The sequence below is a fragment of the Balaenoptera acutorostrata genome, chromosome X (assembly GCF_949987535.1).
Source record: "Balaenoptera acutorostrata chromosome X, mBalAcu1.1, whole genome shotgun sequence".
Lineage (NCBI taxonomy): Eukaryota > Metazoa > Chordata > Mammalia > Artiodactyla > Balaenopteridae > Balaenoptera > Balaenoptera acutorostrata.
Genome location: NC_080085.1, coordinates 89093825 through 89119922, shown reverse-complemented (window position 1 = coordinate 89119922; position 26098 = coordinate 89093825). Strand labels below are relative to the sequence as shown.

General features: G+C 41.6%; 1 protein-coding gene across 3 annotated transcripts; it reads left to right on the top strand.

Annotated features, from left to right (window-relative positions):
* The first annotated feature begins 762 nt into the window (after window positions 1-762).
* Window positions 763-19302, top strand: TAF7L (TATA-box binding protein associated factor 7 like). 3 transcript variants are annotated; one of them, XM_007181441.2, is made up of 13 exons: window positions 763-891; window positions 3996-4063; window positions 4898-4976; window positions 6297-6430; window positions 7075-7201; window positions 7441-7496; window positions 9802-9843; window positions 10633-10777; window positions 11113-11226; window positions 11656-11877; window positions 12074-12186; window positions 13494-13553; window positions 18346-19302. In XM_007181441.2, exons 2-13 carry the CDS (start codon window positions 3998-4000, stop codon window positions 18388-18390), a joined length of 1203 nt encoding a protein of 400 aa, XP_007181503.2. In that variant the 5' UTR covers window positions 763-891; window positions 3996-3997; the 3' UTR covers window positions 18391-19302. The 3 variants fall into 3 exon arrangements, with proteins under 3 accessions (XP_007181503.2, XP_057394331.1, XP_057394330.1); XM_057538348.1 differs by having other exon boundaries at window positions 799-1005; window positions 3993-4063; XM_057538347.1 differs by having other exon boundaries at window positions 807-891; window positions 3993-4063.
* The last annotated feature ends 6796 nt before the right edge of the window (window positions 19303-26098 follow it).

Below are 26098 nucleotides of genomic sequence, written 5' to 3'. Positions count from 1 at the left end.
CCATTTTATTACCTCAGCGAGAGACCATGGAGCGCCGTAAGGGACGGCGCCGCGGTTCCTCAGGAAATGATTTAACACCAACTTCAACGTCAGAAGTAACGAGCCTCCGATATTCCCAAACTGCCGTTGACCGTAGAGCTCAAACTGCCGGCGGTCTTGGCGTCCAAACTGCCATTTGTCTTGGCGCCCAAACTCATGCCGCCATCGGCAACCAGGCTGCTGCCAGAACCCCTCTGGAAAACTTACGAGAAGGGGAAGGTAAGTGGTGTTAAGATTTTTCCCGTAAGTTAAGGATCTGTGGGAGAAGCGAACTGCTAGAGGTTTATTTGAACCGTGATGCCCATTTAAGAGAAATAAGTGGAGTATGCTGTATCTCTGTCCAAAAGGTGTAAAATAGTGACTTTGTTTCGAAGGGATCAGCTAATTAGTTTGGGCGCGGATTCTAGTTATTTAATGGGTTTGCGCGGTGGTGTAGTTGTCACCAGGTGAGGTGACAAGTACACCAAGGAACAAATCAGTCCAACCTAATGGATTTGCGGAGCAACCGATTCTGCCACTCCTTTTACAGTTATCACTGTGTGCTGGTAAAACTCCCGTGGCCGTCCCAAGGGTCGTTCCTGTGTAAAGGGTATTTGTTCTGAAGCCTTGCTCCGCGAGGTCCTTGAGCGGCCACAATCAGCACCCTTCGAGTCTACCGCCCGGGCACATGGCAAGCTGGCCGCCGCCCCGAGGCCATCCGCCTCTCCGCGGTGGCGGAAGCGTGGGGGAGGGGTAGCGCGGGAGGCTCCTACTTGTCGCCACACAGTCCGCCCGCCGCCCGGAGCGCACTCGCTCCGTCTGGAACCACCCTGTACAGAGAGGCCGTCCCGGCGCGAGTCGGCTGAGGAGCGTGTGAGTCCGGCGGTCAGAGGGCTCTTGGCGCCTCGTTGGCGCCAAGGGCTGCGCGCTGCTCTTCCCTTCCCAGCCCACCTGGGGTGGCGCGAAGGCTTAGGGCCCCTTGGCCTGGTAGGAGGTTTTCTAGGGAAATGGGATCAAAGCCTAGGGCTGCGGTCTTCCCTTGGGAGCTTAGTGCACCTGGGATAAGGAGGGAGTGGTCATTGCCGCCAAACTGCAGCTAGCAGCTATGAACTTGAGAAACTACCAGTTTAGTTTTGTGCTGACTTGTGCTGCTGGGAGCTTGTGGTCAGGCGCCCTCCATTTAGTTATAATTCTGATTCCAATTCTAATTCCGATGAAGTGAGATGGAGCTGGCTGGGTGGGGGCGGTGAATGGTGGAGTGCGGTCCTGTTAATTTAATTAGGTATCAAAGAGTGCTTGCTGGAAAAATGTGGATGGCTTTTCTTAAAAGAAATATGATGCAACCAGTTCATTGTATAAATGCAGATAGCAAATCTAAAAAATCATTAAAACTCATTTCTACCAGGGGTGTCTACCTTCTCTGAAATGGTTCCAGTTCTTACATTCTTTCTTTCATAAGAGAGGAGTTGCCAGAAAGGCACTGAAATGAACAAAATGCCTTAGTCTTAATTCTGCTGAGAAATCTAAAAGTTACTACTGATCTGATAAAATCTTGCTTAGCAGCTAGTTCTTCAAATCAGTATTTCTGCTCCCAACCTTAAATGTTTGTTACTCTTATGTTAGGCAATGTACCCAGTCCCAAGATTTTTTATTCAATTTACTTTATTTTAATTAATTTTCCCCCTTAACTTTACATTTAGTTTTTGTATTTGTGTGTGTGTGTGTGTGTGTGTGTGTGTGTGTGTGTGTGTATAACTGTATGAAGCAGGAAAAGGAGAGAAATGGCTATCACAAATAATCAGTCTGTCTCTTTTTCTCCCTTTCTCTTTTTCTCTCTCTCCCCCCCCACCCGCCCTCCCATCCTGGGTGTCTGATTTTTCACTCCTGATTTCTCTTGTGCTTTCTATGCCTTTCTGGTAGTTTCTGAAGTCAGCCTAAAGGACTGAAATCATAACTGATGAATGATTTACCTGTAATAGGGTCTCAGACTCACTTGTATGAGGTTTTGTTTGTTTGTTTTTCCTTTTCTCTATTTTAACTGGTAGTGCTAAATATTCTTTGTCCTCCCCCCACTTTTTCCAATTTTTTTAATTGAAGTATAGTTGATGTACAATATTATATAAGTTACAGGTGTACAATACAGTGATTCACAATTTTAAAGGTTATGCTCTGTTTATTGTTATTATAAAATATTGGCTATATTCCCCATGTTGTATATCCTTGTAGCTTATTTTATACCTAATAGTTTGTACCTCTTAATCCTCTACCCCTACATTTCCCCTCTCCCTTCCCTTTCTCCACTGGTAACCACTAGTTTGTTCTGTATATCTGTGAGTCTGCTTCTTTTTTGTTATATTTACTTGTATGCGTTTTTAAAAAAGGTTCCAGTGCTTTTAAGTGAGATTCGAATTCAAAACTCAGAACTCAATTAATGGTTTACAGAGTATTAGGAGCTATACATTATCTGGAGCTTTTCATCTAACTTAAATTATAAGATTTTATAGCTTGGTGTATAGCATAGTGTCCTTAGAACATAAGAAAACTTTGTCAGTTTTCATATATGTACACTGCTTTTTTCCATTTATTTCTTTATTTGTTTATTTATTTATTTATTTATAGCTGCTCTGGGTCTTCACTGCTGCGCGCGGGCCTTCTTTTTAGTTACGGCGAGTGGGGACCACTCCTCGCTGCAGTGCGAAGTCCTCTTATTATGGTGGCCTCTCCTGTTGAGGAGCACAGGCTCCAGGTGCGTGGGCCTCAGTAGTTGTGGCTCGCGGGCTCTAGAGCGCAGGCTCAGTAGTTGTGGCACATGGGCTTAGTTGCTCCACGGCATGTGGGATCTTCCTGGACCAGGGCTTAAACCCACATCCTCCGCATTGGCAGGCAGATTCTTAACCACTGCACCACCAGCGAAGTGCCCTTTTTTCCATTTTTGAGAAAAAATTTCCTCAGAAGTAGTGTGGGCCCTAAAACTCAAAATGCAAGCCACTACAGATATATCCCTAATAGATGGAAAATAAGGTGAAAAAATGAAGATCAACTTGGAGATTATTCACTTTACAGAAGGTGCATTTTATATATATATGTGTGTATATGTATGTGTGTGTGCATATACATACATATATATATATATATGTATATATATGGATTCATCGTAGGATTCCTTCAAATGGCTTTTAGAGGTATTTCACATAAGTGGTGGTTGTGAGGATTAAATGAAATAATAGACCTCAATGTAGAGCCTGGCACATGGAGTGCATGTAGTAAATGTTAGTGATGAATAAATCAAATTAGATTTTACGTTTTTTCATTATCATCCCTTCAGAAATGAGTCTATTCCATGAAGTTAGATGTACTTATATAGATAGCCCAGCCATAAGACTGGGACTCCTAACTTTTCCCCGAGGTAGCTTGGAGCTGTTGATGTTGGCTTTAGAGTCATAAAAAGCTGCCTGCTCTCATACAGACTGTTTAATTCGTGCCATTTTATTGATCATTAAGGTGAAATACTGAAAATTAAGCTCTGTTTCCTTCAAATCATCATAGAGCATTTCTGCCAGTGGTTTTTTTGGGTTGATTTTGGCCTTTGGTTGGCAGTCTTCTCTGCAGAGGTATGTAGCTTGCTTTCTTTGGTAGTCACCACTGTATTGATGAGTTAATCCTTTACCGGAGAGTCTAAGAATATCAAGAAGACTAAATCATGTGTAACAGCTCTTACTTCATTTGTTATCATGTAATTAGTATTAACGTTGGAAAATCTGCACATATGGGAGGGGAGATAAGGTGACTTTATAAATAATCAAGTTATGTCAAAAAAAGTGTTTTGAAGCTGTACACACATCATTCCAGTGAGGGTTATCAGCAAGATATTGTATAATTTAACCAGTACTACCAGAAGTGGTCAGTAGAGGGACCAAGAGCAGTTTTTGGTAACTTTCTGTTGGTTTTGTTTTTGTTTTCGTGAATTCAAAAAGAAGAGATGAGTAGAAGCCAGGATGAACCTCCTTGCGAACTTGAGGACCAGTTTATACTGCGTCTGCCTCTGGTAAGAAACCCTTGTATCTGAGGCCAAATATCTTCAGTGCATAAGTATTAGCTCTGCTTGTATTCTGTAGCATTTCTGTTTATTTAACGTAGGCTATAAAAACCAAGAACATTTGTTTCCCAGGAGTTGTGTTCTATTTAGCAATCCTATCCTAGCGTGTACTCTTTTAAGCAGCATTTCTTTTGTCCTGCACATGCCACCTACTGTGTGGGTTGATTTCCTGGCAAACAGGTGGGACAATGATAGATTCAGTCACTTATCACAGATGCCAACAGCCTTGCTCACTGGACAGCCAAGAAAAGACTCTTCTAAAAGAGAGTTCCTTTCTGTCACCTCAAAAGGGGCAATGGAGGGGTTAGCACTGTCTCCTCAAATTCATCATCATGCAAGGCTGTTGAAGCTCATTTCAGCATTGTGTTAGGGTCTCTTCCCCTATTGATACCTATATTTAAGTATTATTTAGTCTAAGAAAGGTATATTAAGGATGGGCTTCAGAAAGGTATTTCCCCAATTAAGGTTAATTAATATAGCCAGTAAACTGCAGCTAAGCCTTCCGTTAGCAACTACAACTTGAAGGGTAACAGTGAGAAACAGGAATGTACAGCTAGGAGAAGGCATTATCTGTAACTACTGAAAGACAACAATGAGATTAGAGTCAACCTCATCCTAACTTGACTTACCCAGTGCACAGTATCTCATGGTACATGGCATTGTTCCTAACGTTTGGGAAGTTTAAGGTTCTATTTAAGGGAGGACTGTCTCTGACATATCTGTTCTATTAGCTGCTAAGTAGACAATTCATCCTTCTGATTTTTCAATCTACCTCCTTTTTAGGAACATGTTTCTACCGTCAGGAAGATAGCACGTTCTGGAAGTGCTGCCATGAAGGATAAACTGAAAATTGACTTACTTTGTAAGTAGTTAATATCCATTCACCGTACATCGAACAGTAATTTATTAAGGGATTGCTATGTGCCAGGCACAATACTAGATACCAAGGATGTGACAAAGAATAGAATGTGGTCTCCGTCTTGATGGACTCAAAGAGAGGCTTCAGTCACTTCCATCTCTTCCTTTTAAGAGGAAAGGAAGTAGAACTTATACAACTTGAGGTAATTATCATGGTGTGTATAAGGAAGAACTTGGAGGTCAACTGTGGGATTTGCATACTGCTGATTGTCTCCTATATGAAACTTTTGTGATTTCTGACTGTCCAGGGGAATGACAGGTGGATGTACTATTCTTTGTTTACAAAAGTGACATATCTTTATCTCTTTTAAATAATACTTATTAGATTTTTAAATACAGAGAAGTATATGAAGAATACAATTTTAAATGGCCCATAATCCCAGCACTCTGGTAGCCCTTATTGACGCTTTAAAAAAAAGGAATACAAATGCATGGCTAGAAAATTCAAATAAAACAGAAAGGTTCAAAAGGAGAAGTGAAACTCTCCTTCACAGTGCCTCAACCTCAATGCCAAAGATAACTAATATTGGCCTTTTCTCCTTGTGTTTCCTTATAGACAAAACTTTTATGCATAATACCAACATATAAATAATCTCTCTATATTTTTAAAGATAATTTACACAAAAAGGATCATGTCAAACATAGTTCTGCATCTTTATTTTTTCACTTAATATTAGAAGATTACACTTGAATCCTTTTGTATCAAGAGACATTCATGTTTAAGACATCTGGGCAGGATTCAGAGTTGTCAGTATATGGCTGACTCTCTCTCTCTCTCTCTCTCTCTGGCTATTGTGTAGAATTTTATCTTTGTGAAACTAACTAGAGATTATAACTTGAGACTTATTAGTACTATTCTAGAGTCAACCCTCCCCTTACCCAACCCTTTGAAAACACCCATGTACAATGACATGATCGAATGCTCCTAATGGTGTCCAAACGAATGGGTTTGAATGAATGGAGTTGGCCTTTCAAGATGAGAATGAAACAGTTACCACTTCATTCACTTTAGTTCACAACCATGACCAAGAAACTTAGCTACTTTTGATGGAATGACATAAACTAGAAAAAAAAGAGCTTCATATACTCTGCCTTCTTTGCTGTGGGAAGTTACTAATTGTGTACACAATTCTGGCATTGTGAGAAATAGTAAGTTTCAATGAAAGACTCATCTGTCCCCCATAAGTCTTCATTATTCAAACCCCAGGAGTCTTGAGAGTACATTGGGAAGATGTCAGCCTTAATCTTTTCTACTTCTGTTCAGCTGGTGGACGTCATGCAGTTGTTGGGTTTGAAGGTGTCTCACTACCTGCTAAGCTGGTTGATTTGCCTTGTGTTATTGAAAGCCTGAAAACTCTGGATAAAAAAACCTTTTTTAAAACGGCAGATATTTCCCAGGTATGGACAAGTTTTCTTAATCTACTCGCGCACACATCCTTCAAGGATTTCCTTTCTCCCTCCTTTTCTTTCTTTCAATTCTCCTTTCACCTGCTTGTCATTTCTAATTTCCAGCTCAATTGCACAGGAATACAATGTCATGTTCTGGTTTGGTGTTTGATCCATCACTTTTCACTACTTTATTTTATCCAAATAGCTTTCAGAGCCTCCTGTTTGCCATTTATAGTGCCTTTCATTATTTGAAAAATATGAGCATCTGGGATCTTCGTCTGAAATTCCTGTTAAAGCAGTGTGCTGTTAACTCTGGAGGTTTACATTGGATCTTACTCATCATCTCTACTGTTGATTTTTTGTTTCCTTTATAAATCAAAATGCTAAGATATATCTTGTTTTCAACACATTCCTTCTGCAGTGGTAAGCACTGGAGCTAAAAAAACAACAACAACCTCAGAGTCCATATGCTGTGCTGCCGAGATAGAGAGAGAATGCATATGAGTGTATGTAATACTTGGTTTTCTGGAAATGCCAAGTAGCATTCTCCTTACTTTTGTGCTCCAGGATTTCTGGTGGTAAGAATGATCATCATCCATTACTAACCCAAGATTTGTGGCCACAGTCAACTTCTTTGTCTTTGTTAAATGCAGATGCTTGTGTGCACTGCTGATGGTGGTGTCCACTCTCATCCTGAAGAACTGGTTACCTCTACTGATCATAAAGCAATCAGGAAAAGTGAAAAGGAGAGACAGAAAAAATATGTCTGGAAGCATGGCAGTAAGTCATCAGTCCCTTGCTCATTCTGTCTAACTACATTTATCTGCTGGATCCTAATTACTTGTGAGCCAGGGATCTGTTACCACACTTAGGTATTTGGTTCAGTAGGCATCCAGACACTCTTAAAGGAACGAGTCATGTCATGAGCCAGTGGCTTAGAGCATGACCTTATCAAATTCAGATAGATACGTGACTACCATCAGTCATATATATATTTCACCATGTTGAATTTATTTTAGTTACTCCACCACTTAGGAATGTCAGGAAGAGAAGTTTCTGCAAAGCAACAAAAAAGGTTAGTGGCATGCTATTTCTGTGTCTACTGGTTGGATTGGAAGAGGATTATGAATGGGGGGGAAGGGAGACAGTCCGTTGGGTATTCATTTGTTCAGTCATTTATATGTGCAATAAACATTTGTTGAGTATGAGCAGTATGCCAGGCACTGTGTGCTAACAATTGGAAATATGTAACGAACAAAAACAGACTTGACCCTTGAAGTTATAAGGTAGTCACTTAGGGATCTAGATGTGTCATGAACTTGAAACTTCTGCTAACGCTTTTAAAAGTTTCCAACTGCAAAATCTTGTTTTAAAGTGAACCCGTCCAGAACCTGAGAATTGGGAATTGTGGTTGTATTTCTAACCTTACCTCAGACTTGTAGAACCCTGGGCAAACTACAGGAGTACTATGCCTTGGCTTCTTTTTTAATTAAATTTTTTATTTTGAAATAATTGTAGATTCACATGCAGTTGTAAGCAATAGAAAAGAGATACTGTGTACCCTTTACCCAGTTCTTCCCATTGTAACATTTGCAAAACTATAGTACAATATCACAAATAGGAAATTGACATTGTTACTATTCACTAATCTTATTCAAATTGCTCCAGTTTTACTTACTCCTGTGTATGTGTGTGCGTGTGTTTAGTTCTATGCAATTTTATCCCATGTGTACGTTGGTGTATCCACCCACGCAGTCAAGATACTGAACAGTATTGTCACCACCAGGATCCCTCATATTGCCCTTTTAAAGCCACACCCATCTCCTCCTCACCCCAAACCACCAGACTCTAACCCCTGCTAATCACTAATTTGTTCTCCATCTCTATAATTTTGTTATTTTGAGAATGTGGTATAAATGGAATGATATAAAGTATAACACTTGAGACTGGCTTTTTTTTTCACTCAGATTAATTCCTTTAAGGTCCATGTGGATTGTTGCATGTATCAATAGTTCCTTCCTTTGTATTGCTGAGTGGTATGCCCTGTTATGAATGTACCACAGTTTGCTTAATTGTTCACTCATAGAAGGACATCTTGGCTGTTTCCATTTTTTGACCATTATAAATAAAGCTGCCAGCAGGTTTTTGTGTGAACGTAAGTATTCATTTCCTTGACATAAATGCCCAGGAGTGCAATTACTAGGTATGTTGCATGTTTAGTTTTATAAGAAACTACCCATAGTGTTTTCCAAGTGGCTGCACCATTTTACATTTGCCCCAGAAATGTACGTGTGATCCAATTTCTCTACATTTGCACCAGCATTAGGTGTTGTCACTATTTTTTATTTTAGCCATTCTGATAGATGTGTAGTGATCTCATTGTGGTATTAATTTGCATTTCCCTGATGGCTAAAGATGTTGAGCATCTTCTCATGTGCTTGTTTGCCATCTATATGTCCAGTTCAGTGAAGTGTCTGTTCATGCCTTTTGCCCATTTTCTAAATGGATTGTTTTTATTGTTGAGTTTTGAGAGTTCTTTTTTATATTCCAAATACTAGTTTTCAGATATGTGGTTTGCAAATATTTTCTCCCAGTCTGTAACTTGTCTTTTTATGTTCTTCACGGGGTCTGTCAAAGAGCAAAAGTTTTTTTGTTTGATGAAGTCCAATTTATTGATTTCTCCTTTTAAGGATCTTGTTTTTCATGTCAAGTATAAGAACTGTTTGCCTAGCCCAGATTCTGAAGACTTCTCCTAACTATCTTTTAAAAGTTTTACATTTAATTTAAGTCTGCAATCTATTTTTGAGTTAATTTTTGTAAAAGGTTTGAGGGTTAGTTCAAGGTTGTTCTTTTTTTTTTTTCCCCTTTGCATGTCCAATTGTTCCAGCACCATTTGTTAAAAAGGCAACCCTTTGTCCATTGTATTGCTTCTGCACCTTTGTAAAAAATAAGTTGGGCGTATTTGTGTGAGTTTTTTTTCTGGGTTCCATTAATCTGTGCTGATCACCGATTCCACAGTGTAGCTTTGTAATAAGCCTTGAAATCAGGAAGACTGATCTCACTTTATTTTTTATTCAAGATTGTTGTACCCATTCTAGAGTCTGTAACTTTCCATATACATTTTAGAGTAAGTTTGTCTATGTCTGTAGAAAACCTTGTTGGAATTTTGATAGGAATTGCATTAAACCTATAGATCAATAGCTTTACTATGTTTAATCTATGAACATGGTTGCTTTGGCTTTATACTGTCAGTCAACAGCATTCATTGAGTGCCTACTAAATATAAAACTACATTAAGAATGATTCTAGAACTCTTTAAGCTTTAGTAAAGTAGAACAATTATAATATAACTTCATTGTTTGTTGTGTTTTATTTCATAGGTCCCTGATTTCAAACAAATTGAAGAAGTCAGCTCTCCTGAGGTAGACGAATCGTAATATAACTTTATTGTTAACCTATGCTGTGTTTTATTTCACAGCTCTTTAATTTCAAACAAATCAAAAAATCATAAAGATTACTTTCAAGCCTTCCTTCTAACCTGTAACCCCCGCTCCCATACACATACACTGAATTTGATTCACTGAAAAATGAATTCATTGTTTAATGTCTGACGACTCCTAGAGCAAAAGATACAATTTGATCAGTGACCTTGTGTATTTTAATCTGCTTCTTTTCTGTGATATTTATTTTTAAAAACCATTTCTTGGAAGCCAGGGTTCACTCTTACCAGCAGTTGTTTGCAATTACTTATTCCCCCTCAAAGTTCTAATTTCTATTTGTGGCATGATGAATTGGTTGCTGTGGAGATAATTGTCTAAAACTGGATTTAAGGGAGAATATGTGGCTAAGACCCAGTTTTTATAGGAAACTGTCTAATAATAAAGATGTGGAGAAGTGGAATCTGGGAATTTGGATCTTTAAACCAAATTACTTCCAAGTAACAAAAAAATTATAGTTCTTTGCCAGTGTGGGTCAGCGCAAATAATTAACAACTGAGGCTTAAGGGTCGTGCCTCTGAGGAGGTCTTTAATATAGAGTTGCAGATCGAAAAGATTAAATGTCTCAAGTAATTCGATTGGGAAAAAATAAGCTTACTGTATAAAAATATAGACCCTGATCAAAGTTTCCTTCATAAATAGCATTGTTTAAAGTAGAAATTTGATTGGATGTATCTTAAAGAGGCCTAATTATTTGAATTCATTTGTATGTAGGAAGAGGACATTTCTGCAAGACACAGGGTGTTAAGTGATGTTACTGGTATTCCTTCTCCAACTTTGGTTCAGCACGTTGACTCTCCTGATGTGGAGAAGCAAGTGAAAAGACTGCTGTGCTCAGATACTGAAGCTGTCAGTGTCCGTATCCTTTTATACTAAATATTTTCTGTGTAGTCTGTTACACCCCAAATGCACTTGGTGACAAGCTCTCATTTCTGATATTTGTGTGCTGATGTTAATGTACAGAACTTATGATTTTTGGAAATGTTACTTTCTAGCTAGGAACAGTACATTCATGTAATAGAAATTATTTACTTGCGTAATTCAGTATAAGGCACTTTTCTATACTAGGAATCCAGATACAAATGGCCTGAAGTTGGACTAAATTAAATAGCACTTTCAGCCAGAGAGCCTCTTCTCTTTCAAGTTTGCCTTCTGCTTTCTTTCTGCTTTTTCCTTGACTGCCTCTCCTTTCAGGATGGGAGGTCGTTGCTGAAGGTGAAACCGAGGAAATAGAAAGTCAAGGCTTCATTCCAGGCTTTGAGATAGCCTCAGAAATGAGTGGCTATAAGCAGCGTCATACCTCACCAGGTGCATTAATAAAGGCAAAGCAGGAGCTTCAGAGAGGGCAGGTGTTGACTGTGTGTAGGACCATTCTCCGTAAACTCACAGGCCAATCACAGAAAAAGGATGCCTTTGCCCTCCTCTCCTCGTATTGGTCCCACAAGTTTAGGGGTTTTAGATTGGGGTTCTAATATCCCATCCATCCCTGCTATTCTAAATTCCTGTGGGCCCTTGGATTCTCTGAATATTTTGATCATTGAATACATGAATGAATGTTACAGTGTTTTGCCTTTCCTGTCCTTGTTTTATAAAGGGAATAATCTTCCTGTGAGAAAAATTATTTTTAAAATTCATTGGTTGCCCAGTAAACTTGAGGGGGAGTATAATTGCAGCTGGAGTGGGAGTCATTTGAAAAGCTTCAGATGGTTTCACCTTCCTTTTGCTTAAAACCCATAGAATATGGTGCATTTCGGGAGATGGTCAATGACTCTAGCAGTAACCGTGATGAAGTTGAGGATGATAAGGAGGAAGATGAAGAGGGAGAGGATGACTATGATGATGAGGATGAAGACAAGAAAGAGGAGGAAGATCGTTATGAAGTGTATATGGAAAGTGAGCCACAGGCCAAGTTCATTGAATCTGGCCAGTATGAGGCAAAGGAGGCAAGCAGCTCAATGGGTAAGTTAGGGAAAAACAAAGGGGTGGGGCAGAGTGGGTGGCAGTACTAAAGACTGACTCTAAACACGTGTTAGTTGCAAAGTTAAGTTTGAGAAATTATTGCTCAGATGCGTAGTGGAGTTTTAGTTGATTTGGATCTTGGTCCACTAGTTTAGGCCATGTTTAGGTACATGAAGTTTTTGTCTATCTCTGTTAGTCATGGAAATTCAGAAGCAGACTCATTATGTGGAGAAAAAGCTCCAAGAGGTTCAGCGCAAAGGACAAAGACAGAAGGAGCTCATTATGAAAGTGGAAAACCTAATGCTCAAGGTAAATTCTTGTTGGCTGGTATAAATATATCCGGATATCTTACTTTCAAAATCCCATCTTTGTGTTTCCACTCATGTCATCTCTGTGCAGCATTCTGGTTCATTCATGAACCTGAACAACCTCTTAGGTACCCCTAATAAAAGATAGCCCTATTTCCTTTTACCTGAGTAATTTTGATCATCTTATATAAGCATTTTTGGGAGGGGTCCAGGAGACTTGAGATAATAATTGCCAATATTGAACATTTAACTATGTGAAAGGCATGTACAGAGCTAAGCATTTTACGTGTATTATCTCATTTCATCCTGACATCCCTGAAATATAGGTGCTGTCACTATTCCCGTTTTATAGATAAGAAATTGAAATTCAAAGAGATTAAGTAACTTGCCAAGGACCACAGTAAGTGGTAGGGCATAGATTGAACCCTGTTGCTCTGTACCAAAATGTATTCATTACAATGAAAGAGAAACTAAATTAATTTAAAAATTTTATGATGCCTGCTTGAACAAAAATTAATATCATGCTTTATTTTTATTAATACACACTAATACATATTTTATTACTACACATATCAGCAAAAGGAAAATGTATGTTTAGGCCATGTTTGCTTCCCTTTTTATAGTGAGGGAAATTCTGAAGCATCTGGAGAATTCCTTGCCAGATTTCTTTTTCTGTAGAGCTGTTGTCATCGAAGGGGAGCAACTTGACACAGAACTATACTTATTTAGAGTGTTGTCCTTCAGAATAACCAAGTTAGATAATAGATGTGGACATACTTTGAAAGATACAGATATATGGTATTATGACTGTTGTCGTGTGCAGTACTAGTTAAGAATGGTAATATTCTGACCTAGTGCAGGAAATGAAGGAGTCAGCACCAGATTCCAAGCCAGCTCTTTAAGTAGGTCACCACAGTCAAAGGATTTGTGCTAAACTAGAAAAAGGTAACATGAAGGCATTCTAACTCTTTGTTTTAGGGCAAGAAAAAAAAATGCCGTGTAGGGTGTATAAAATCAAATCAAATGGCCCTGCAGTTGGAGAGTGTAGTTTTTATACTCTAAATCCTTTTTAAAATGTGTTTTTATTGAAGTAGAGTTGATATACAATGTTGTGCCAATCTCTGCTGTGCAAAGTGACTCAGTTATACACATAGAGACATTCTTTTTCTAAATCCTTTTTTAAAAGTACTCTTTTGTTACGACTGACAGTTTTCTTACTTATCAAATTATTTGCCAAACTCTTTGTCTCTCTTGGTTCTCTTTTACTTTGAGACTCAGCATTCATCTTTTATATAATTTGTTTTCCAGAATCATTTACAGCCTGTGCTGGAGCAGCTTAAGCTACAGGAAAAACAAAAAAATGAGCAGGTGAGAAGTGTGTTTTCACATCAACCAGAAAACATTTGATGCAAAGAACCCCACCCCCCCAATCTCATTTCTGGCTGTTCTTTTCACAGGAACAGTAGTGGCCAAATCTTGTAAATGAGGGTAGCAGGTTGGAACAAAGTCTTTGTGAAAATTCATTCATTCAGCAGATATTGAATGTCTATTAAGTGGAAAGCACTGGATGTACACACAGTGTTGAATAAGACGACACATACAATACTTGTCCTCATGGAGCTAACAGTCTAGCAGGGAAGATCAACAGCAAACAAATTATCATACAAATATAAAGGTGCAAATCATAAAGAAGTGCTGTGAAGGAGAAAGAGTCAGTGGTGCTATCTGAATAGAGTCCTGAATTAAATTGGGGAGATCATAATCAGCCTTTCTAAGGAAATGATACTTAAGAGACCTGAAGGAAAAGTCCAGGCAAAAAGTGTATGGAGAGCTTCTTGGGTGGAGCGTATGCCAGGTCCCACATCGGAAAAGAGCTTGGCCTCTTTGAGAACCTCTGCAGTATTTAAAGCGAGGAAGAGAGTGACAACGTAAGGTTGGAGAAGTAGGCAGAGGCCATATTGTATGGTCCCTTGCAGTCCATGATAAGGAGGATGGGTTTTAGTCTTAAGTGCAATGGGGAGCCCTTGGAGAGCTTTAAGCAGGAGAGTCACATTTAATTTAGAAGTTTTTTTAATATATATATGTATTTAATTTATTTATTTTTAATTGCATTGGGTCTTCGTTGCTGCATGCGGGCTTTCTCTAGTTGTGGCGAGCAGGGACTACTCTTCGTTGCGGTGCACGGGCTTCTCATTGCAGTGGCTTCTCTTGTTGCAGAGCATGGGCTCTAGGCACGTGGGCTTCAGTAATTGTGGCACGTGGGCTCAGTAGTTGTGGCTTGCGGGCTCTAGAGCACAGGCTCAGTAGTTGTGGTGCGTGGGCTTAGTTGCTCCTCAGCATGTGGGATCTTCCCAGACCAGGGCTCGAACCCGTGCCCCTGCATTGGCAGGCAGATTCTTAACCACTGCGCCACCAGGGAAGCCCCTAATTTAGAAGTTTTAAAGATCACTTTGATTATTATCTGGAGAATGGATTGTGAGAGGGCAGGACTAGTAGCAGGGAGGCCAGTTAGGAGGCTGTGGGGTCGTCTAATAAAAGGTGATGGTAACTTGAAATAAGGAGGTGGCAATGGAGATGGAAAGAATAAATAGTTTTTCTTTTTTTATTGAAATATCGTTAATTTACAATGTTGTGTTAGTTTCAAGTGTACAGCAAAGTGATTCAGTTATATATATATGTATGTGTGTGTGTGTGTGTGTGTGTGTGTGTGTGTATATTCTTTTTCAGATTCTTTTCCATTATAGGTTACTACAAGATATTGAGTATACTTCCCTGTGCTATACAGTTGGTCCATGTTGTTTATTTTTAATCTATTTTATATATAGTAGTGTATATATATTAATCCCAAACTCCTAATTTATCTCCCCTCCCCCCTCCTGCTATCCCCTTTGGTAACCATAAGTTTGTTTTCTATGTCTGTGAGTCTATTTCTGTTTTGTAAATAAGTTCATTTGTATCATTTTTTTAGATTCCATATGTAAGTGATATCATGATATTTGTTTTTCTCTGACTTACTGCACCTAATATGATAATCTCTAGGTCCATCCATGTTGCTGCAAATGGCATTATTTCATTTGGAAAGAATATATATATATATTTAACTGCAATAAGAATGTTTTATAATGGCTTTATTGGGATATAATTCATATACCATACAATTCACCCATTTAAAGTGTACAATTCAATGACTTTTAGTATATTCACAGAATTGTGCAACCGTCACCACAATCAATTTTACATTTTTATCACCCAAAAGAGAAACCTGTACCCCCACCCAGTTCTAGGCAACCACTAGCCTACTTGGCCTATTCCGGTTATTCATATAAAAAGGAAACATATACTACAAGGTCTGTTGTGTCTGGCTTCTTTCACTTGGCATAATGTTTTCAAGGTTAAGCCCATGTTGTGGAATGTATCAGTACTTTATTCCACTTTATGGCTGAATAATATTCCATTGTACAGATATACAACATTTTTGTTTATCCATTCATCCATCAGTCGACATTTGGGTTGTTTCCACTTTTTGGTTATCATGAATAATGCTGTTTTGAACATTTATATATGAGAGAATGTATTTTAAAGGTAGAATTGATGGGAATTGGGCCAATTACTGGGTGTTGAAGGAGAAAGGAGCGTTAAGGATGTATGCCAGATTTCTAACTTGAAAGACTATTATTTAAAGCCACAAGAGAGTGAGCAGAGTGAAAAGAAAAGAGGGCAGTGTGGGATAAATGAGGGTCAAGTAGCGGTATAGAAATGTATGCTGGTTCCAGCCCTATACTGTTGAGGGTAGGGTAACAGTTTTAAGGAGACTGGAGGTCGTATTATGAGGATGGACTTAGCATGGGGCTTTTTTTCGGGGGGCCCGCGCCGCACATCTTGCGGGAACCCGCACCTTCAGCAGTGAAAGTGCGGAGTCCTAACCACTGGACCGCCAGGGAATTCCCAAGCATAGAGCTCTTAAGGTAGTGATGCCATCCCCCATGCTCATCCCCATACAAACAAGGCCAGGAGAATTCTTATGTTCTGTATATTCCCTTCCCCTCAGCACATCACTCATCCAAGTACTGCTTATAAACAGACACGTGAACAGTTAATGCCAGGATTGCCTTAGCACCCACTAAACATCTTTGTTTTCCTCCATGTAAATAGTTAGTATTGGGGGAGTGCTATTTTCAACATAGAACTATAGCTGTAAACTTTATTCACTCAGAACCCTTTATGTTAGCTCATTTATTCAACATAGATTTATTGGGCACCTACTTAAAGCTAGGTTCCACAGGGAACTACAAAATGCTTATGACACAGTCTCTGCCTCCAGTTGGGGAGAAATACATGAGAGGGATAGGAATTTAAAGGAATGAGAGCTCACTTTTCTCCATGGAGATTAGGGGAAGCTTCATAGAGAGATGGTGTTTGGGGCCTTAAGAGGTGGGTAAGGTTCTAATAAAGAGATAGAGAAATGAAGGCATTCTGTATAAAAAGTAGCATTCACAATGGCTCAGAGGTGGTGATGCCAGGCTTAAGAGTTTAGATTTTTGGTGTAGGTCATAATAAGCCCTAAAAGCTTTTTCACCTGGGGAGTAACTCAGGAAGTTTTCTCTGCCAGCAGTATATAGGAGAAATTGGAGGGGGGAAATACTAGAGGAAGATACAAGTGATAGAAGGAATCAGAACTTAAAAATTGATTGGATTTCCAGGACAAAAAGTGAACAAAGAGTAGTGCAGAGCCTGGGTGACTGGAAAATGGTGAGCCACTAACAGGAATGAAGACAACTTGAAGAGGATTCTTGGGGGGTGGGGGATGGAGAAGATGATGAGTTGAGTTGGAAGCACTTTTTAAAATGGGAGATCGGAGAGTGCCTCATGCATAGAAATGATCACTGAAGCTGTGGGGATAGATGAGTTAGCCAGGTTGACTGTTCAGCAAGAAGTCTGAACCTAAGGATAAACCTCCCTTTAGGAGGTGGTGGGAGGAGAAAGCACCCGTAAAGGAGAAAGAACTGGAGAAGTCAGTGGTCGTAATCGTGGTCAGCATCTTAGTGAAAAGATGCTCACAATTACTACAGCTAGCAATTATAGCAGTTTGGTAGCTCATGTCCAGCACAGGATCATTTTGTAATGCTCCATTCCTGTCATTCCACAAAATGAAAATCCACACTGATATGGGGTGAGCTAAATTGAATAATACTCAAAAACAATCTTTGTCTCAAAGACAGTATAGTTGAGTGTTATTGGTCACTTTGCCATTTCAAGTAAATAAAAAAAATTAACTCTTACATCACAAAATGTTCAGAGCTTCTGACTTAGAAAGCATCAGGGTAAGTAGAACGTCATCAGACTCGTCATTGGTTAGGACTCTGAGCCAGTTTTCAAGGGTCTCAACATGGCAGGAAGCAGCAGCTAAGACTCGGTTTAAGACACGGTGCGGGGCTTCCCTGGTGGCACAGTGGTTGAGAGTCCGCCTGCCAATGCAGGGGACACGGGTTCGAGCCCTGGTCCGGGAAGATCCCACGTGCCGTGGAGCAACTAAGCCCGTGTGCTACAACTGCTGAGCCTGTGCGTCTGGAGCCTGTGCTCAGCAACAAGAGAGGCTGCGACGGTGAGAGGCCCGCGCACCGCGATGAAGAGTGGCCCCCGCTTGCCACAACTAGAGAAAGCCCTCGCGCAGAAACGAAGACCCAACACAACCATAAATAATAAATAAACAAATACTTAAAAAAAAAAAGAAAGAAGGAAAAAAAACTTTAAAAAAAAAAGACACGGTACGTTCAGTGGGGCAAGAGGCTATCACAACTGCCTTATCTTCTGAGTTTTAGACTATGGCTACAGTGGTCCCACCTCCTTTGTCCCTACAGTGAGCTGTGACCTCTGTACACTCTTCCCAGAAGTACAAATTCTTAACAGCAAGCATATTTAATTTCTTTAGTATATTCAGTTTTGAAGCTTCCTTTTATAAGTTTGGCATGATAAAGGACAGCATCATTGTGTTTGCATTCTTGACTGTGGCACTGTTTTTTGGAACATTGTAAGACTAAGATAACCTTATAAATGCCAAATTACAGTCTTTCTTTTTGGTTTATATAAGTAAATTCTAGATCAAGTAATGGAACTTAAGATTTCAGATTAATTTTTCGTGTTTTTCTGCCTCTCCCTACAGCTCATTTCTCTACGGGAAAAACGGAACTGTTTTCTGAAGGATTGAGGAGAGCCTTCAGCCTGGCATACAAACCTTGGCTTCACCATCCATATTGAAGACTAGATAAAATTGTGCCTGTTTCTTCTCCTTTCATTGCCTTATGTTGCATCATTTGTATTTGTTTCTCTGAACAATTTTTTTTTTTGCTAGTTATATTCGAAGTTTGTAGCCATGTAGAAAGGGACAAAGTATAAAAAAGTAGTAGACCTGAAGACCCAACTCAACTATGGGACTTTGCTTTTCTTTATCAGTTTGAGAATTAAATTGTTTCTTTTATGGTGTCTCAGATGATTCAGCCATGCTTGCCAAAGGCAGACAGTCTAACCTGAAGGCTATACAGCTGGTTTGCATAGATTTTGAGCTTTTTCTTCTTCTGTTTGTTTCAAATATTTCCTAAAACATAGAGTCAAACCATTTCTACCAAGGGCTAGGACCTGCCACAGTGATTAAGTGCCTATCTGGCAGCAGTTGATACTAGGTTGTATCCTGTCTCTGTTCAGGCATTAAAGGCTGCTTTCCGGCTCAGGGATGATTTCTTGCTGCTGCTATCTTTGTTCTGTTCTTAATGGTTTTAGGATTGTGTCTGGTTGTTATTTGACAGCTATGGGACTAGTTAGAGCAGAGATGAAATTCTGAGTTGTTATCCTTATTCTGAGCCTCTTCTTCCTAACCCCCATCGGAAAAGGTTAGGAAAAAAACAGATACCTGTGGGAGCTCCCTGGTTGCCTAGTGGTTAGGATTCCAGGCTTTCACTGCCATGGCCTGGGTTCAATCCCTCGTCTGGGAACTCCCATAAGCCTCGTGGCCAAAAAAAAAAAAAAAAAAAAACGAACAATAAACAGATACTTGTATTGCCTGTGAAAACTTCCTTAAAAACCCTGGGCCAGTTTGGTGATTTTTAGCTATGTTAAGATTTTCTAGTCTGTATTCTTTAAGCAATAAATAAATTCCTTAAGTGGATTACTGTCACTTTATTAAACAGCTCCCATGATAAGTACATTCATATCCAAAAGGAAACTGGTGAGACAAGCAATAAATTCTGCAGTTAGGAAATGAAAGAAGATGCTGTCAGCACTGGGACATCCTTCTAAAGAGCTCTTAGGATAACTCCTAATGAACTAAGCAGATCATCTCATATTCACCATACATCATTGGGATTTTGAGAGAAGGTACAGAGAAGTAACAAAAATGGCAGCTCCAATATTTGCACTGAATTATGTTGTAGTGGAAGGAACACAAGATTGGAATCCTGGCTCTGCTACCTACCTTGGGCAAGTCCCTACACCTCTTAGAGCCTCTATGTCCTTATTTGGAAATCAAGGGTGATAATGCTTATCACCAAGAGACATCTGAAGGTTTTCTGGAAGTAGCCCAGCTAGACCCAGGTCTGGTCCCAATTGATGAAGTCGGTGCCACTCTAGGAAGTGAACCCGCAAGATTTCTCTGCCACTTTTAGTGCTCTCATTCCAAGTTGAAGGTAATAAGCCAAGGGCAGAGAAGGGGAAGTCAGTATGCATGGGCAGGGCCTATGGAGAAGGGATGAAGACAGAAGGAATGCTGGGGACAAATGCAGGGAAGAAGTGGGTCTGAGGGAGAGAGACATGGACAAACAAAATGAAGCCAAGATTAGGAGAAAAGTTAGAGGATAGCTTGAAAACCAAGAAGATTTTTTTAAGTTTTTTTTTTCAGAAACCCAGAATTTAAAAGATGAGAAGAAAGAATAGGGAAAAGGAATTGTCAGAGGCAGAAGGTGGGGGAAGAGGCAGGGTTTGAAAAGAAGATAGACCTTTCCAGATGAAGGATGGCATAGGACTGTGGCAAAAACATAAAAAGTACCCTGGGGACGTGGCTGGAGAGACTGAGGCCGGAGAGAGTGGCATATAGACCACAGGTGGCATCCAGGGGTGAGAGAAGTAGAAGAGCCTTAGTCCAGCCTCTGTCCAATACTGTAGCCCAAGAGCAGCCAGAGCTCTGCTGAGAGGCAGTGGGGAAAGGAAGACAACGGGAAGGAGCAAATTTGTGTATCTGTGGTGCCCTTCTGTTCCCTCTACTACCACGTCGTGTAACCCTGGGTAACTGCTTCACCACTGCCCTCCAGTCACCCAAGACTTATTGCCGCCCTGACTCCCTCCCTCCCCCCAACACACACACGTAATATATCATGAAGGTTTCCTTTTCTATAGCACAGTGATTGAGACTTTGGCATGTTACAGAACTGCACTGTCCAATATGGTATCCACTAGCCATGTGTGGCTTTTGAGCACTTGACACATGGCTAGGCCAAATTGAGGTGTGTCTTTCCACATAGGCAAGGCTCAACTGCAGGTGGCCCCAAGCCTTGGCAGAATGCCCTGTGATCCTCCTGGAACCTGGGAAGATGGGCAATCTCACGAGGATTTGAGACAAGACCATATCTCACTCACCTCCCTGTTTTGAGGGAGGCTGTCATGGGGCAGTTTCTCATCTGCCTCCCTCATTCTGGTGAGCATGAGACTTTCTGCCTGCCTCTCCACTCCACTGCCCTTGCCCCAAAGGGTCCAGCTGCAGGCCATAGAGCTGCTTAGCAGCGGTGTGGCTTTGGTACTCAGCAACATGGTGTCCTGCCATTCATGTTGCATGTCATCTGGCCCCTTTTGTTTCAGTGTCATCCTGTGCAACAGCGACACGGAACGGATCCCGTTGCTGGTCTTGCTTTTGCTGTCTCTAAGTAATAAAGTGCCTGGATGTATGTGGGTTTCCTGTTCTTTTTTACCAGTTGAATCTGTCAGCTTACTTGACAATTCTAAGACTTAGTAAAAAAAGAAAGAATATAAAATATCTCAATAATGGTTTTATACTGATTACATGTTGAAATGATAATACTTTGCATATATTGGGTAAAACGAAATATTAGTAAAATTAATCTCACCTGTTTATTTTTACCTTTTTAATATGGCCGCTAGAAAATTTAAAATTGCATATGTGACTCACATTATATTTCTGTTGGACAGGGATGTTATAGATCAGTGAAGAAAGAAAAATTGGTGGTGGGGAGGAGGGACTGACAGGGTTTTATTTTGCCAGAAAATGGCATTTAAAAAAAAAAACTATCGCCACCAATTCACAGGGACATTTTAACACACCCCCCCCCAAATATATAACCATAATCTCAGAATAAAGGATAGATTTTTAAATTGAATATACGTAACTTTATGGAAACTCACTGCATTGTCCAGATTTTTCTCTTAATGCTTTAGGCTGGTGAAAAATTCCTCAGATTGATGAGGATGGTGTTGAAGAACCATTGCTATAAAGAGCTCATCCCATGAGCTGATAACTAGCTAATTTGTGTGGGGCTTTGAGAGGCGACCAGTCCAGGTAACAGTGGTGGGTGGGGCTAGTGGGGGTGTCTTCTTGTCCTGTAGGTGTTGGACTCTTCTGGTGGCCTATGTTTTGCAGTGTTCCTGTGGCTTCTTGGCCCCACCCTCTTCTCTCACACCCAAATAAGGTAAAGATGTGCAGTGTCAGAGTCAAAGAGTGTAACCAGAGGAACCAAAGTAAACAAATACGAATTTATTCTTTTCAAAGCAGAATTTAAGGGAAAGGGGAAAAGCACCACAGTGAGTGGCAAAGTTAACTAATTTGTCCCCAGCCCCGCCCCTTCATCCCAAACTTTTCTAGACTTGTGCACCACCCTTGCCACTTCCCCAAATCCCATCCTTGTGACCAGTCCTTGCAGCCAGCGAGCAGCATCACAGGCTTCGGTCTGGCCTCAAGGCTGCCCTGGGGACAGCAAGGACATTGGGCAGGTGCCCCCCCAAATGCGGCAGCTGTGGGAGGAGATGGAGGCTGGGAGCTGAGCCCTGGCCTTGAGCCTTTCCCTCTCCCACAGTCATTGGTGTTTAAAGAACAAGAAGGAGCTGAAGTATTCCTTTGTTCTCAGGGCCAGATTTTGGCAGGAAGGCCCAGAGACAGAGTTGCCCAGCTGAGCAGGTGAGTCTCCACAGCCCTAGGGCAGGGCCCCCACTTTCTCCTCCAGGACTGTTCATCTTAAGGTAGCTACTTTCTTAGCTATCTGTCACCCATGTCAAGGGAACTTTGATGAGAGTCTTGGCCTGAAATGGTCTCAGAGGCCGTGAGTCTGCCATTGAGAATGCCTCTTCAAGGAATGCTCTAGCCCAAAGCTGACTATGGAGCCCAGATCCCAAACACACACCTCAAGCATCATGGGTATTCATTAAAATTCATCGGGAAGGAACCCATCTCCCAGGATGTGCCTCTGCTTGGCCTCAGGGTTTCGCATTACCATGGCCTGCCAGCCCAGCTCCTAAAGTACAACAAACTCAAACAGGTTTCTCTACAAGGAAATATCTCCAAACTTTGGGCCTGGAAGGAAATGGGCATTTGAAGGGCTTTCCATTCTGGAGGGAAGGGTGCGTATCCTCCTGGGTAGGACCCTCTCTAGGGAACCATACAACAAACAGCCTGATGTCTTCCAGCCAGTCAGCCTTCCTTAATAATTTCCCAATCAACCTGTGTGGGAAGCATGCAGTCTTAGCCGGAGGTAACTCCTGGAGGAGACAGTATGTCTCTCACAAAAAGCAAAGCCCTTACCCTTGACTTGGAATGCACTCTTTTTCCCAGGCCTGAGGAATGTAAAAGAGATTAGCAAAGCTATCTCAAGCCAGGACACCTCAGGGAACTGAGAGTCCTGGTTGTTCCTTATGGCTGGGGGCTGTGTGTGTGCCCGGTTAAGGGAAGATAATGTTCAAGGATAGTTGTTGTAAACTTGTTGACGTCCATGGTGGTGACTGAACTGAGACGATAAGCAATTCTATGGGTTCATTGTCTAATAATGAGTTCCTCTTCTGTCTATATATGATTCAGTAAATTCTAAATAAAGTGCCTTGCAACCATCAGTTGTCTTGGTCCTTCTGACCCCATACTCATGGTGCTATTCAGTCCCTTACCCCTCTCTGTCGGGACCTGGAAGACCCCCTGCGGTGGCTGGACCTTCGCAACCTGACTCCACTCTGCTCTCACTAGAAGCAGAGGCACCTTCATAATGGTTTTTTGGCCTCTACCAGATTCTGTCGAGAATACATTACCTATCAATCCTAACTGTTCCCCGATACTATTTGACAACAACCGCAGCAAACACATTCCTTATCACTGACGCTAATCCCACAAGCCAGGGGTTTTCATTAGGTTGCCTACCCAGCAACTCCCTTCACCACCCTTCCAGTACGGGGCCAAAAACTACGCAGCATCACACACAATACCTCTAGGAGACAAGATACACGACAGATGCTTAACAACATGCAACACATCTCAGTAAATCCCACCTTAATTTGAATTCACAGTGCCCAAAGACCCGTTTACCTCACTGAGGGAAAACTGCCCACACATGCTGCAGTGACTATCACTGGACCCTCAAGCGATATACTCACCTCGGGCATCAAGGTAAACCCAGGACCACTAAGTGTCCTTGACCCCATTACTGAGAATTCAACTCTTGACTTGCTGCTTCAGTCTACCTATAGCACAAATCCTACATAACGAGATCTACATCTTCTCTACCATGGCCCACTGCGGTTGCCACAGGCCCTCAACAGCCCAAGATCTCTCGGGTGGAGTAGCAGTTACGAAAAGGATTTTCCAGGACTTTCCTGGTAAGATTGTTTCATAACCTCTGCCCTCTTTACCAGCTGAGCAGGTAAGTCTCCACAGCCCTAGGGCAGGGCCCCCACTTTCTCTTAGGCAGGCGTATGCCTCAAAGACCCTGAACTCTGTGTCCTAGAGCAAATTTTTTCTATACTATTCCTACCTACAATCTAGGCTCCTACAAATATAGCTCCCCCGTGCCCAACCCCAGTAACTGATGTCCAGGCTCTGTGTTTGATACCCACCTGCCACCTGCTTGCCATGCATCACCAGTGCTCCTGCCCAGAGACCTCATGAGCTCTAAGGCAGATGTCATGATGAAGTCTGACACCCTGAACCTGTGGCTTAGTGCCCCCTGGTGATTCTAGAAGGAGACAATCCTTGGCTTCTGGACCCAAGCCACTGCCTTCCCTGCCCAGCAGTAGATAAATCCCCAGCAGTTCTACCCACTGGCCTACTGCTTGATTATAAGAGAGCACCCCAACCATCTCACACCCTCTTGACCTTGGTAGCAACTGCTACTTTCTTTAAGGCCCTGAGCCAGACTTAGAAACTGGAAGGGGCAAGAGGATGTACTCTGTGTCTTAGCCTGGCTATTTGTTCCTCCCTTTCTGCATGGGGTGAGTAGAGCTTGGATTTGTTCTATTTTGGCCTCTGAACCATTGTTTAGAGGAGCCCAGGAAGATTCACCCAAGGCCCACGTCTCCAGGGAACAAGGTGTGGAATGAATGAAGAGAGCAGAGTGACTCTTCCTGTTAGATTCCTCTGTGGCCACAGGCTTCTCTTGCTTTGGTCTTGAGGGCAGCTCACCTCAAACATGAATGGAGAGACATCCTAGGGGAGCAGCCAGGAGGCATCTGTCTGTCCAGCCAGAGGCTGGGACTAACAAAGAGCAAGGCAGAACGTTAATACTTCAAGAGGTATTAGAATTTAATGTGTGAGTGAGGCCAGGGGAGTACTGATGTACAGTAGATATGTAGGATAGGTATGTATGTATATAAACTTAGGCAAATTAAGTCAATTGCAGGGTTCTAAGTTATAAAGCTCCTTTTGGTAGAAAGCTGCCTAAGTGGGTTCTGACTCTGTTCAAAGTCCCCAAGCCCACCCCCCACACCCCCCACCCCCACTATCTACTCTGAACAGTTTCTGGATAAAGGGATCATGGTATATGTTGCCTAGGAAGAGTTAGCTCAGTTTGAGGACTGGGTTCACCTTCCAGAGTTAGAAAGAATGGTTTTATGCAAAGGAAGGCCTTGCTGTTGTCTCTGTGGAAAGTGGCCAACTTCCTGATCTGTAGCCCGTGGATACTAGAAAAGGGCCACTATTCAGGATGGCCTGTTGCATCTGCCTTCTGACTAGCTGGGGGATATCAGCCACCTCATCTGATTCAGCCTAAGAGAAAGAAGGGTCACAGCCTGAAAGGGTGTTGGGTGGTCATGCTCCTCCAGTCTAGAGGGTGGCTTCCCCTTCCTCACCCAAGGAGAAGACCCCCTTGCTGAGCAGCTGCCAGCCCTCCCCCAGGGCTGTGAAGGCCAACTCAGAAGAGCCAAGGGTGGCTTCAGCTGGGTTCCCAGAGCAACTCAGCTGGTCTCTCGGGATGCTGAGATTTTCAGGAAAGAGGAGGATCTGGGGAAAATATCTAAGCCCATAAGTATTTCTTTAATGTTTCCCAATATAAGGTGAAAATAGGAACCTGAATGAACTGTTTCCCACCTTGAGAAAGGTCTGCCAGGGACTGAGGCAGAAGGAACTGAAGATATTCAAGGAGGAAACAGCATCTAGGTAGCATCGGGATGACTAGATCTATGCCTTTGAGCTGAAGTTATATGACACACGTTGCCCAGACTTTTTCAGGGGCACATTGGGTGGGGTGGCGGGAGTGTCTTCAGTGTCACTTCCCTGTGTTGGGCCAGAGAGTAGGGCTAAGTCCCGTGTGTTCACAGTGCTGGAGCCCTCGGGTCATTAGGCTCCCCCAAATCCATCATTCCATGGAGAATGGAAAGGGGCCAATGGGCACTGCTTCACTCTGCAAGGCAGCTTCTCTGCTCCCCATCTGAATGGCCTCCAAGTG

Coding starts and splice junctions, on each gene's coding strand:
- TAF7L (XM_007181441.2), top strand. CDS start 3,998: ATGAGTAGAAGCCAGGATGAACCTCCTTGCGAACTTGAGGACCAGTTT. Junction 10,778..11,112: donor TACTGAAGCTGTCAGTGTCC/GTATCCTTTTAT, acceptor CTCTCCTTTCAG/GATGGGAGGTCGTTGCTGAA. Junction 12,187..13,493: donor TGGAAAACCTAATGCTCAAG/GTAAATTCTTGT, acceptor TTTGTTTTCCAG/AATCATTTACAGCCTGTGCT.